The sequence below is a fragment of the Lepidochelys kempii genome, chromosome 26 (assembly GCF_965140265.1).
Source record: "Lepidochelys kempii isolate rLepKem1 chromosome 26, rLepKem1.hap2, whole genome shotgun sequence".
NCBI classification, from domain to species: Eukaryota; Metazoa; Chordata; order Testudines; family Cheloniidae; genus Lepidochelys; species Lepidochelys kempii.
Window position 1 is genome coordinate 15,556,495 of NC_133281.1, and position 11,708 is coordinate 15,568,202.

Here is an 11,708-nt window from a genome sequence, read left to right on the forward strand (position 1 = left end):
AGGCTGAGGGAGCTGGGATTGTTTAGCCTGCAGAAGAGAAGAATGAGGGGGGATTTGATAGCTGCTTTCAACTACCTGAAAGGGGGTTCCAAAGAGGATGGCTCTAGACTGTTCTCAATGGTAGCAGATGACAGAACGAGGAGTAATGGTCTCAAGTTGCAGTGGGGGAGGTTTAGATTGGATATTAGGAAAAACTTTTTCACTAAGAGGGTGGTGAAAGACTGGAATGCGTTACCTCGGGAGGTGGTGGAATCTCCTTCCTTAGAGGTTTTTAAGGTCAGGCTTGACAAAGCCCTGGCTGGGATGATTTAACTGGGAATTGGTCCTGGTTCGAGCAGGGGGTTGGACTAGATGACCTTCAGGGGTCCCTTCCAACCCTGATATTCTATGATTCTATGATTCTATGATTCATGTCTGCAATTGACGGGTGATCAGTCACACCGACCCCAGAGGCAGCGTGACACAGCAAGACCTATAGACTCTGGATTCAAATTGAAGCCTACAAAGAGGATGGATGAGATGGAAGACTTTGGAGGGTAACATTCTGCTGCCAACATGGAAGGGCATCGGTGCATGCCCCACAGAGACCCAGCCCTTCCTTGTGCCCAGCTTTCCTGGCCAGTTAGCCACCACAAGCTACGAACCCAAGCCACAAACTCAAGCTACATTCAGGACTGGTAACTATACAGCGGCTGCAGAACATCTGGGGTGGGGGTGTGTGTGTGTGTGTATATACACATAGGTATTAGATATTAGTTATTGGCCATAAATCAAATTGTGGCATAATAAACGTGACGTCTTGTCTTGACCCCTGAAACGATCCTATGTAGTTTTCTCTGCATAACAGCTCTGCAGCCCCACTGTCACAGTTCTCACGCTGGGCAGGGATTCAGCAGCCCAGGTCAGGCACTCCCATGGGGGAGCATGTGTGGGGGGTGGGCTGATATACAGAAGGTCAGACTAGATGGTTACATCGGTCCCTTCTGGCCTTGGAAGCTATGGGCAGTTTTCCTTCCTGACTCCAGCCATTAGTGGTAGCTCTTGCCCTGAAGCATGAGAGTTTTTAGCCCTTATAAATACTATTCTGTGTGATCATGGAGCGGAGCGACAGATCAGTCAAATCCGGAAACTGAGTGGAGCTGTGGGTGAGAGATGGCAGGGAGGGGCTGTGATGGGTTTCCCCTGCATGCCACCTGGAACTGAACCCTCTGACCCACCAGCCTGGGCTCCCTCTCACCCTGTGCTGCTGTGACAAGCTGCAAAGCCCTCCAGCCTGCACTTTCACCAGCATTCACACAGGTAGGGACACACCCAGCTGCAGTTACATGCAGGCTCTCTAACAGCCAGCCTCCCAGCTTGGGACCCCAGAGCAGTACCATCCTGCCCTGGTCCAATCTGGCCAGTATGTGGGTTTAATACCTGGTCCGCCTCTCCCTCAGTGTGAAGAGGACCATGCACACTTGTGGTAACCGAGCTGAGATTTTCCCCAGGCACCTTAGGCAAACGTACACTGGTTTAGATTAAAACATAAAATGAGTTTGTGAACTACAAAATGATAGATTTTAACACACTAGATAGGTAGGAGATGAATTAGCAAATTCTTACCCTGAGTGATAAACAGGCTGGCAGATTCTTAAGGCACAAGCTGCCTTGGCTTTGCAATGTGGGTTTCCCAGGTTTTCATACACAGGGTAGAAATCCCTTAGCCTGGGACCATCACTTCTCCCTGTTCAGTGTTTATTCCTCAGGGGTTTCCAGGTGTGTTGTAGGGAGAGTGAGTACCCGCCCATGATGTCATTTCCCCCTTTTATATCTTCTTCCCTCTTGCTTGAAAGCTCTTCCTCTGTGACCTGGGTCAAGCAGTTCCCATTGTGTAGAGCTATCTCTGAGAGGTTTCTCTTTCACACAGTTCCTGGGGTAATCCTGGTGCCTGTGTGCATTTTCTCAGTGAGCCATTAGCATTGTTTGCCCTTTTGACTGTTGTATCTGAAAGGCTGCTTGTGGGTGTTTTCAACCTCACAACACAACACGTACACAGCCCAACTTCATAACTTCACACATGACCATAGCACACGCAATCCAACAAGATATTAATGTCGAGCAGATCAAGACTTTTAGAATGATACCTCACAAGTAGGGCCCTACCAAATTCTCCCTCATTTTGATCAATTTCACAGTCATAGGATTTTAAAAATAATACATTTCATGATTTCAGCTATTTAAATCTGAAATGTCACAGTGCTGTAATTGGAGGGGTCCTGACCCAAAAAGGAGCGGTGGTGGTGGGAAGGGGGAGGTCTGCAAGGTTATTGTGTGTGTGGGGGGGCGGTCCTGTTACCCTTCCTTCTGCGCCGCTGCTGGTGGGGGCTCTGCCTTCAGAGCTGGGCAGTGGGGAGCGGCGGCTGCTGGCTGGGAGCCCAGCTCTGAAGGCAGAGCCCCGCCAGCAGCAGGGCAGGTGGAAGGGTGGCCTGGTCTGGGATTGTCACCCTGAATTCTGTGCCGCTGGGGGCAGGGCGCTGCCTTTCAGCTGGGCACCCGGCCACCAGCCGCTGCTCTCCAGCCACCCAGCTCTGAAGGCAGCACAGAAGTAAGGGTGGCAATATCACGACCCCCCTAAAAAACAGTGTGACCCCCCTGCAACTCCCTTTTGGGTCAGAACCCCCAATCTGAGAAGCACCGGTCTCCCCTGTGAAATCTGTATAGCACAGGGTAAAAGCGCACAGAAGGCCAGATTTCACAGGGGGAGACCGGATTTCATGCTGCAGGAGGCATTTTTCGTGGCTGTGAATTTGGTAGGGGCCTACTTACAAGGCATATTTGTCCAAAACATTCACAGAGGTGAATATTGGGGTGCCAGGGTATCACGGGGCTCACCAGTAGGGCTGCGCTGGCCAGTTCAGCACCGTTCCTCACTTCTGTGCTTTATGCGGCGTATTGCCTTTTCCCCTGAAAAAGGTCTTGTGCGCTTCTTATAACATCTGCACTGCGTTTCCTCTGGGCAGAGCTCTGCTTCCCGCAGAAGATGCCTGTGGCTGGCCACGGAGCCTTGTGGGGGGAGAGGAGACCAACCACTTGGGTGTGCTGCCAGCTCTGGGTCCCCCCCTCACTGCCTGGGCCCCCCCCTCACTGCCTGGGCCACTTGCAGAGCACTGTGGGTCTGGGAGCTCATGGGCAAATCCAGGGGAACCTCCTTCTTTGAGCTTCACTCGCCTGGCCGCGACTGTTGGGAGCCGGCCTCCCAGGGGTCCCGGTGCTCTGTCTGGCAAAGGGCATTTCCACCGGCTGGGGGGCTGGCCTGACAGGCCTGGGAAGGCAGAGGGCTTGCACTGCAGACTTGGCCTCCCCTGGTGCCCAGCCTGGCCCCTGCCCTGGGATGACAGTATCCGCAGGCATCAAACCCAGCGTGGGGGTAAGGCTGCAGGCCAGGCGTGTCACCCTGGCTCACCCAGGCAGCTTGCCAGCCCCCTCTGCTGGCTGCACCATGCAAAGAGGCTGATGAGTCTGCTACTGCCCTGGGTGTTACAGCTGAAGGCTGGGTAGGGAGCCCCGGGCGGCGTGGGGGGAGCGAGCTTAGCTCCTGGTGGGGCAGGGGAGGGTGTTATGGGGGCAACCCAGGCCAAAGAGGGCGAGCGGAAGCTGGGTGGAACTGTGGGGGAGAGGTAAGGGCTCTGGGACAGAGGCTGTGGTCTTCCTTTGGAGCAGTGTCACCGGGGCAAAGGGCTGGCCAGATGCCCACTGGGGAGCAGGAGCTGCTCCCTATGGCCTGGCTGCAGCATTGGGCTGGGTGGGGAAATCCAGACGAAGGTGCCGCCCCCCTGCACACAGCCCATGGTCTCAGCGATGGCAGCAAAGCCCCAGTCCACTGGGGGGGGCTGTGGAGACAGACGCTCCCATCCCATAGGGGCCCCCATGGGGTCGCTGGAGCCCAAAGTACGGGCTGCGTTGGCCGGGGCCCCTGCCGCAGCAGCCCGAGGGCAGGGCTCCTGGGCCCCCGCAAAAGTCACCCCCTTGTTGGAAATGCCACCTGCCCTCCCTGGAGAGCAGGGGCCAGCTTGGCTGAACCTAGCCCCAGTGCCTGGGGGAATACTCAGGGATCTGCAGTTGCGTAGGGTTTATGGCTGGCTGGTCCGAGCCCCCGCGCACGCCAGAGCCGCTCCCCCAGCCCCACTGCTGAGCCCATTTTGGCCCAAAGCGTTTCAGCTGCAGGAGACCAAAGTGGGGCGGGGGGGCACAGGTGGAGAGCAGGAGAGACAAGGGGCCCCTGCGATGGTGAGGGATCGACTCTGTGTTCACCCCACACCTGCCCCTGAACGGGTTAAGGTGGCTGGGGACCAACTAATCCCTAGGCTGCCCCAGAGGGGGCACCAGGCAGCAAGAAGGGCTAATTGAAGGGTGAAGCATGCAGCCTGCCCCAGCCCCATGGCCCCATTCTACCCTGCCCCCCGGGCCCTGGCTGCCAGGCCCCTCGATTGCCCCGACGCACCCCCGGGCAGGACCGTGCCCCAGGCAGTCGGGGCCTGGCCCAGGGCACGTGTCCCCAGGCTGGTGGGGAGGGCAGGCTGGTGCGACGGAGTCTTAGGCTCCTGCTGCCACCACCCGCCCCGTGATGGGGGCCCAGGCCCCCGCCTGCCCCACCCGGGGCGTATTGACATTGCCCCCGAGGGGCTCAGCTGCTTCGGCTGTGGACATTGGCCTCTCCCTGCAGCACAAGGGCCCTCGGGGGCCGGTTCCTGGCAGCCAATGGCCCCAGGCCATGCCGGGGATGGGGGAGCCGCTCCCAGTTAGTTGCCTGGCAGCTGAGTGGCGAGACCTGTACCCGCAGGCTGGGGGTGCCTGGCACGAAGGGGAGCCGATTTGCATGCAGGCAGAAGCTTTATTGAAAGGCCGGGCGGCAAAGGCAGGTTCCCGGCCGGGCGTCACAGCGGGGGGCAGCCCCTCCTGGCCGGGGCTACGGGCGCCGCGGGGGCTCCGCTCTGCCCTGGCCCCCAGAGCTCAGGCGCCATCTGAGGAGGAGAGAGAGGCCAGTGAGGGACAGACAGACAGACTCAGTGCAGGGAATCGGGGAGCCTGACCCAGGCCGGACCGGCAGAGGGGCACTTAGGGGACACCCCTCTCCAAGCAGCCCAGCTGATCTGTGGGGCCTCGGGTCAAACCCCCACGGCTACGTGTGCTCCACCCCTGGGGTACTGCACCATCCTCCGGGGCTCCCTGGGCAGAGCGGAGGAGCGGTGGTCCTCACGCCCCACTGGGGACAAAGCCACTGGGCTGGGAGTGCCCAGCCCTGCGCCCCCATGAGCTGGCTCAGCTGCCCCATGGCATGGCCCCAGCTGGCACTCACGGGGCACCAGGAGGCTGGTCCCTGGCTACGCCCCCAGACACGGGGGCAGGTTGTGGGGCCAGGCAGGCCTCGGCCTTCTGGGGGCAGGGGAGGACCAGCCAGCACTAGGGGCAGGAGGGGCCCCAGCTCCACACTGCCCCCGGACAAGGCGTCTGGTCTGGGGCTGGGCCCTGGGGCTGGACTCTGCAGCCATGGCAGGATGGGGAGGCTTTGCCCTGCCACTGCCTGGACTGGTCCCTGTCCAGGGGGCACAGAAACTCCCAAACTTGGGCCCAGATCGGCCCGGCTTCCCAGCTCAGGGCAGCGGCCCAGGGCCCCACGCTTTGCTCAGCGCCCAGCCCTTGGTCAGGGAAGATCGAGCCTAGAACCCCATGGAGCTTGTGACTCTACCCCCCACAGTGCTGAATGGGCCCCCCCAGGGATCTGTCCGTCACGCCCATCACCCTGGCATCAGTCCCCCACCACCTGCCCTTCCCCCGCCCCAATTTTCACCTAGTCAGTGTCACTCTCTGCCCCCCATCTGTGGCCCACCCATCCCCTCAGCTCTGCCCTCACCTGGCAGAGGGCGTCACGGTCCCGAGGCATCCACCAGGCTATCTGCAGCCGGGGCCCGCTGCAGGCCAGGAACCTGCCACCCTGGAGACCACAGAGAACATGGGTGTTATCTCAGCCATTGCCACCCAGCCAGGGCCCAGTCCCCCGGCCGCTCACAGCCATGACCACGGACCCTGCATCCCCCCGCAGGGATCGAACCCGGGGCACTCAGCGCCCAGTCGCTCACCCCTGAGCTAAGGGTGCAACTCCCTCCGGGCGCAGCAAGCAGCCGGCTGGTGTAGTGACAGGGGCCGGCCGCTAGAGAGCGACAGGCACTGGGCCAGCGCTTCCCATGGGGAGGGGTGCAAGGGGGCTGGGGCTGGAGCCCGGAGAGAGGTTGTAGGAAGTGGGTGCACAGAGCTGTGGGGGGACAGGGTGCTCTGCAGAGACGGGCTGAGCCCCCTTCCTCCTGGCTGCAGCTGGCAGAGCCAAGCCCTGGCCCCGCACGCCCCACACGGGAGGGCTGGGAATCCAGTGTGGTCTGTGTCTCCCCAGATAGGGGCGCATCGCGGCTGTGAGCAGAGAGCCCAGAGTGGGGGTTGTGGGTCAGACCGAGGGGGTGCTCTGCTCTGACAGCCCCCTGGAAGGAGACAGGCTGTGGGGGGCTGGGCCCGGCCAGAGCCCTGGAAATCAGCCCATGGGGTGGCTGAGCGGAGCCCCTTTACCTCCCCGGCCCCCGATCCCAGTGGGGGCGGGGTGGGCAGCACATTCCTGCGGAGGGGGGCACCGCGCCCACTTCCGCAGCTGCCACTCTTGTGAAATCGCTTTTCTCCGGAGCGGCTCCTTTGATATGGGCAGGCTGCCCAGCCCTGAGCGCTCCCTGGTCTCAAGTGCCCTCGCGGGGTTGGAGATGCTTTGTGGGCACAGACGAGGGCCCTTCGCGGCGCAAAGTGGGGCTTGGGAAAGTCCGGGGGAAGAACGGGGGGTGGGGGGAGTCAGGCAGCTGTGGGAAGGGGGCCCTGGGGGGTGATGGCTCGGGGCACTGGCCTTTCACCTCTCGGGCACCGTGAGGTACCAGCGCCGGGGTGGGGGCCGGTGCCCGGATGCCTAGGTTCAATTCACGCCTCTGCCACAAACTCCCTGGGTGAGCCAGAGCAAGTCCAAAACCAGCGGGCTCTCTGGGGCCTTCAGGCCTGGCCCTGTGCCTCAGTGTCCCCTTAGGCAGGGCTCTGGCCCGCTGTGGGTCCCAGGCGCTCAGGCAGGGGTTAGGGAGACAGGATGGAGGAGCAGCTTCGGGGGTGGGGGGCGCTGGGCAGCAGGGACCCATGGCCAGCTGGGGGCACCAGAGGGCAGCAGCCCGGCCGCAGGGCTGGGGCTGGGTGACCCCACAGCTCCCGTGCCCAGGAGCAAGCCCCCTCCCCCTCCATTGACAGGAGTAGTACTCCCCTCCCCCGCTGGGTTCCCAGCCCAGGTGGGAGCAGGGGGCACCCATGGGCCAAGCTGGGGGAGGTGGGACCCTGGCAAACGCCCTGACTTTGGTTCCCCCAGACCTGATCCCTGGTGGGAGGGGGCGGGAGGCTGCGGGGGAGCCCCGAGCTCTGCCCTCCAAGAGCCAGGGGCCCCACAGAGCCAGCCTGGTGCCCAGCCCCCAGCGCGCCGGCCCCAGCTCCCCAGGGGTCTGCTCAGCCGGGCGCGGTGGGCTCGGGGCGGCCCCTCCCCCTCACCTGGGTGGCCCGGGCTCTCACACATGCCGATGGAGACGCAGATGTCGCGGGGCTCCAGGTCCTGGGCCAGCCCGTCCTCGATGGGCTGCACGTACCGATCCACCACCCGGTGGCACTTGCCTGCCCAGCCGAGGACGAAGGTGGAGCAGATCTTCTTTATGGCCGTTCCCACGCTGCTCTGCGGGATGGCAGGGGAGCGCTGGGCAGGCACTGGCTGGGGCCTGGTGCACACCCACCCTCTCACACTCCCACCCGCCCTTGCACACTCCCTCAGACATACCCACCCATCCTCACACGCTTCCACCCACCCTCGCACACTCCTTCAGACATACCCACCCACCCTCGCCTTTGCCCATGCCCTCTCCCTTGCCCGTGTTCAACCACCCTCCCATGCCGCCTGGCACGTGCCCACCCTAGCACGCTCACTCTTAGGCTCCCCTCCTTGGCCCGTGCACTTTATGCCCTCTTGCACACTCGCTGCCCAGCAGGGGGTCCTTACCTTGTTGTGCGTGTTGGATACCATGCTCTTCAGCTTGCCGATGACCTTTCCGCACACCCAGCACTTCACCAGGGGTTGCCGCTCGTCAGCGCCCTGAGCCGGGACACAGCAGCCGGGTCACGTCCCAACCCATCCGCAGGGGCCGCCCGTTCTGGGTGCATGGGGTCCTGGGGCAGCGGGGGGCGACGGGGGGAGTGGGGGAGGGAAGCGCACCGGGTCCGAACTGTTTGGACTGAGCAGGCTGCTCTCGGGGGCTCTACAGGCCCCAAGCCAGGGATGGTTGTGTGGGACGCCACCCGGCCTCCCGCCATTGGGACCCCCTGCCTGTGATTGACACAGGAGTGGGCATGGCCCCTCAGTGCCCAGTGAAGGCGGGTCCCAGTGACAGGTTTGGGCTCTGGAGCTGGCGGGGGTGAATCAGGGCCCCCCAGGGGCGTACCGTGGGCCCCCTAAGGGCAGGAGCCTGCGCTGGGGTCTGGGAGGGATGGGAATAAGCCCCTGATGCCAGCCGGGAGGCACTGAAGCCCCCAGAGGCAAAAGCTCGCTCACCTTGGGCAGCTCGTCCCAGTCGTACTCCAGGCAAAACTGCAGCTGGCTGCACTGGGCTGCTGTGGCCATGTCCTGGCACCAAAACTCAGGGCCTTGCAGGCACTCGGGGGGTTCCCCTGGCAGGGCCAGGGCTGGAAGTGGAGAGAATTGGTAGAATGAAGGGCCTCCCCAGCTCTGCTGATGCCCTGACCCGCAGCCCCCTGCTAGCCCAGCCCTGGGCTCTCCACCCCCCAGCTCTGCCGGTGCCCCTAATTCCCGACCCGCAGCCCCCTGCTAGCCCAGCCCTGGGCTCCCCTCACAGGTCTGTTGGTGCCCCTCATTCCGGACCTGCAGCTCCCCAACTCTTTTCACGAGGGGAGCTGGAAATAGGGAAAAGAGACACAAGGGGGGGGGAAGGGGGAGCATGGAGTGAATGGGGGGGGCGAGGAGCCCAGAGTGGAGGGACAATAGAGGGGAGTGGCGGGAGCAGGTGATGGGGACCGGGATGATCAAAGCAGTGGGGGTGCTGACAGGAGCTAGTGGACAAGGGGGTGGGGTGGGGACCCGGCCGAGGTGCTCGGAGCTAACAGGCTGTCCTCACCCCTCTGCCCCATCTCAGGCAGGGGTACTCGGGCCTCCTGCTGTCCTGGGCCCCCTCTCTGGACACCTGGGTTCATCTCCCATCCCTTAGGCATTGCTTTCCCTGTGTTGCTGGGGGGCTCAAAGGCCCCCCCCCCCAGCTCCTACCAGCTGCCCCTGCAAGCAGGGAGACGAACAGAAGGACTGCGGTCATCTGGCCTCCCAGGTAGTCGCCTCGTCTCTTCGCTCCCTGGCCCTATATCCCCTGAGGGGGGCGGCCACGCCCCGTTCCTGGGCCCCAGAAGCCAATACCAGGTGCTGTGGGGAGCCCCCCCATCCTGGTGCGGGGGGGGGGCAGGTGTGGTCTCTATAGCAGGGACAGGAATAGCAGCTTACGTGAGCGCCAAACACCTCCTGCCCCCCAGGAAACCTCAGTGTCCACAAGTGGCCCAGGCTGCAGCAGCAGCTCAGGGCTCCTCTGCTGGTGGGGTCCCTGCCCCTCACTCTGCAAGGCCCCCCGTGTCCTCCTTGGACCTGCCCCCTGTCCTGCTACTGGCTGGGGGGGCCAGGGTACATGAGGCAGGATCTCTAGGGTCGGGGGGTGTATCGGCCTCGAGGGTCCTGCTGCAGGGGTGTTAGGAGCCCTAGAGCATGGAGGGGAGGGAGGTTCCCAGAGGATCCCCTGCCCCATGCTGCCCCCGTTGCTGGGCAGGGCTCTGTGCCTGCCCTGCTCCCAGCCGCCAGCACAGGGCAGGGACTGGGGCGTGGCCGGGGCACCCTGCGCTGCGGCTGATCTCTGCCCCCACTCATTGATTAGGGTTACTCTTCTGGGGGGTGGGGGGTCTGTATGTCTATCCATGGCCTGCTTGTGTCACTTGTGTTCTCACATGGAGCTCTACTTCTCCCTGCTGCAAGTGCCCCCCAAGGGAGCTGTCCTGCAGGACCTAGTTCCCCAGGGCTGGGTTCCTCCAGCCCCAGAACCAGACGAACACACAAACACCCACACCGGGTTAATCAGCACTCCCAAGCTGCCACCCTCCTATGTCCCAGGTTCAGCACGTCCCTATCCCCACTTTCACCTTCCAATTGTTTTGGTCATAACCCACTTGAAGAGCAAACCCCACAGGACTTTGGGGCAATGAAGCGATCTTTAAGCTTAGGTAAGAGGAGCGTTGCTGCAGAGTGAATGAGGAAACCGAAAAACACCCACAAGGGAGAGAGAGAATCGTAGAATCGTGGACTCTCAGGGTTGGAAGGGCTGGCTAATTGAGTTTCACTTTCAATCCAATTGCTGCTTGAATCGCTGAAACCTGCACGGCTTCAACATTGGAACTTCTGCTCCCTGTTTGTCGTTCCTTACACGTGTCCATGGTGTAACTCAAACTCCATTTTAACTTGTCCCAAACTCCATTTTAAAATGCTCACTCCATTTTGTAAACCCTGCTGCACCCTTCATTTTGCAAAACCCGGCTGTAATCTGATTAGTGTAGTTTAGATGTGGGAATGAGGTATGGATGGATGATGGACTCAACCTCCAGCCCCAGCCTGTCCTGATGAAATAAGTGTAAATGCCAACGGCTGAAGATGCAGACAACAGCCCTGACAAAGCAAGAAGAGACCACCCTCAAAAGAAAAGGACAAAAGTACAACTGAAAAAACATCAAAGCTGAAAGTCATCAAAGCTGGACATGCACAAGTCCATGGGGCCGGACGAGTTGCATCCGAGAGTGCTGAAGGAATTGGCGGCTGTGGTTGCAGAGCCATTGGCCATTATCTTTGAAAACTCGTGGCGAACCGGGGAAGTCCCGGATGACTGGAAAAAGGCTAATGTAGTGCCAATCTTTAAAAAAGGGAAGAAGGAGGATCCTGGGAACTACAGGCCAGTCAGCCTCACCTCAGTCCCTGGAAAAATCATGGAGCAGGTCCTCAAGGAATCAATCCTGAAGCACTTGCATGAGAGGAAAGTGATCAGGAACAGCCAGCATGGATTCACCAAGGGAAGGTCATGCCTGACTAATCTAATTGCCTTTTATGATGAGATTACTGGTTCTGTGGATGAAGGGAAAGCAGTGGATGTATTGTTTCTTGACTTTAGCAAAGCTTTTGACACGGTCTCCCACAGTATTCTTGTCAGCAAGTTAAGGAAGTATGCGCTGGATGAATGTACTATAAGGTGGGTAGAAAGCTGGCTAGATTGTCGGGCTCAACGGGTAGTGATCAATGGCTCCATGTCTAGTTGGCAGCCGGTATCAAGTGGAGTGCCCCAAGGGTCGGTCCTGGGGCCGGTTTTGTTCAATATCTTCATAAATGATCTGGAGGATGGTGTGGATTGCACTCTCAGCAAATTTGCGGATGATACTAAACTGGGAGGAGTGGTAGATACGCTGGAGGGGAGGGATAGGATACAGAAGGACCTAGACAAATTGGAGGATTGGGCCAGAAGAAATCTGATGAGGTTCAATAAGGATAAGTGCAGGGTCCTGCACTTAGGACGGAAGAACCCAAT

The 11,708-nt window shown here is 60.7% G+C and overlaps 1 protein-coding gene across 1 annotated transcript; it reads right to left on the reverse strand.

The window, feature by feature from the left end:
* Positions 1-5,895: 5,895 nt before the first annotated feature.
* Positions 5,896-9,434, reverse strand: LOC140903687 (antimicrobial peptide NK-lysin-like). The gene is made up of 5 exons (XM_073325381.1): positions 9,371-9,434; positions 8,645-8,775; positions 8,096-8,188; positions 7,597-7,774; positions 5,896-5,974 (listed from the first exon to the last, which is right to left on the reverse strand). Exons 1-5 carry the CDS (start codon positions 9,414-9,416, stop codon positions 5,907-5,909), a joined length of 516 nt encoding a protein of 171 aa, XP_073181482.1. The 5' UTR covers positions 9,417-9,434; the 3' UTR covers positions 5,896-5,906.
* Positions 9,435-11,708: the final 2,274 nt, after the last annotated feature.

Coding starts and splice junctions, on each gene's coding strand:
- LOC140903687 (XM_073325381.1), bottom strand. CDS start 9,416: ATGACCGCAGTCCTTCTGTTCGTCTCCCTGCTTGCAGGGGCAGCTG. Junction 8,189..8,644: donor ACTGGGACGAGCTGCCCAAG/GTGAGCGAGCTT, acceptor GTCCCGGCTCAG/GGCGCTGACGAGCGGCAACC. Junction 5,975..7,596: donor TGAGAGCCCGGGCCACCCAG/GTGAGGGGGAGG, acceptor TGTGGTCTCCAG/GGTGGCAGGTTCCTGGCCTG.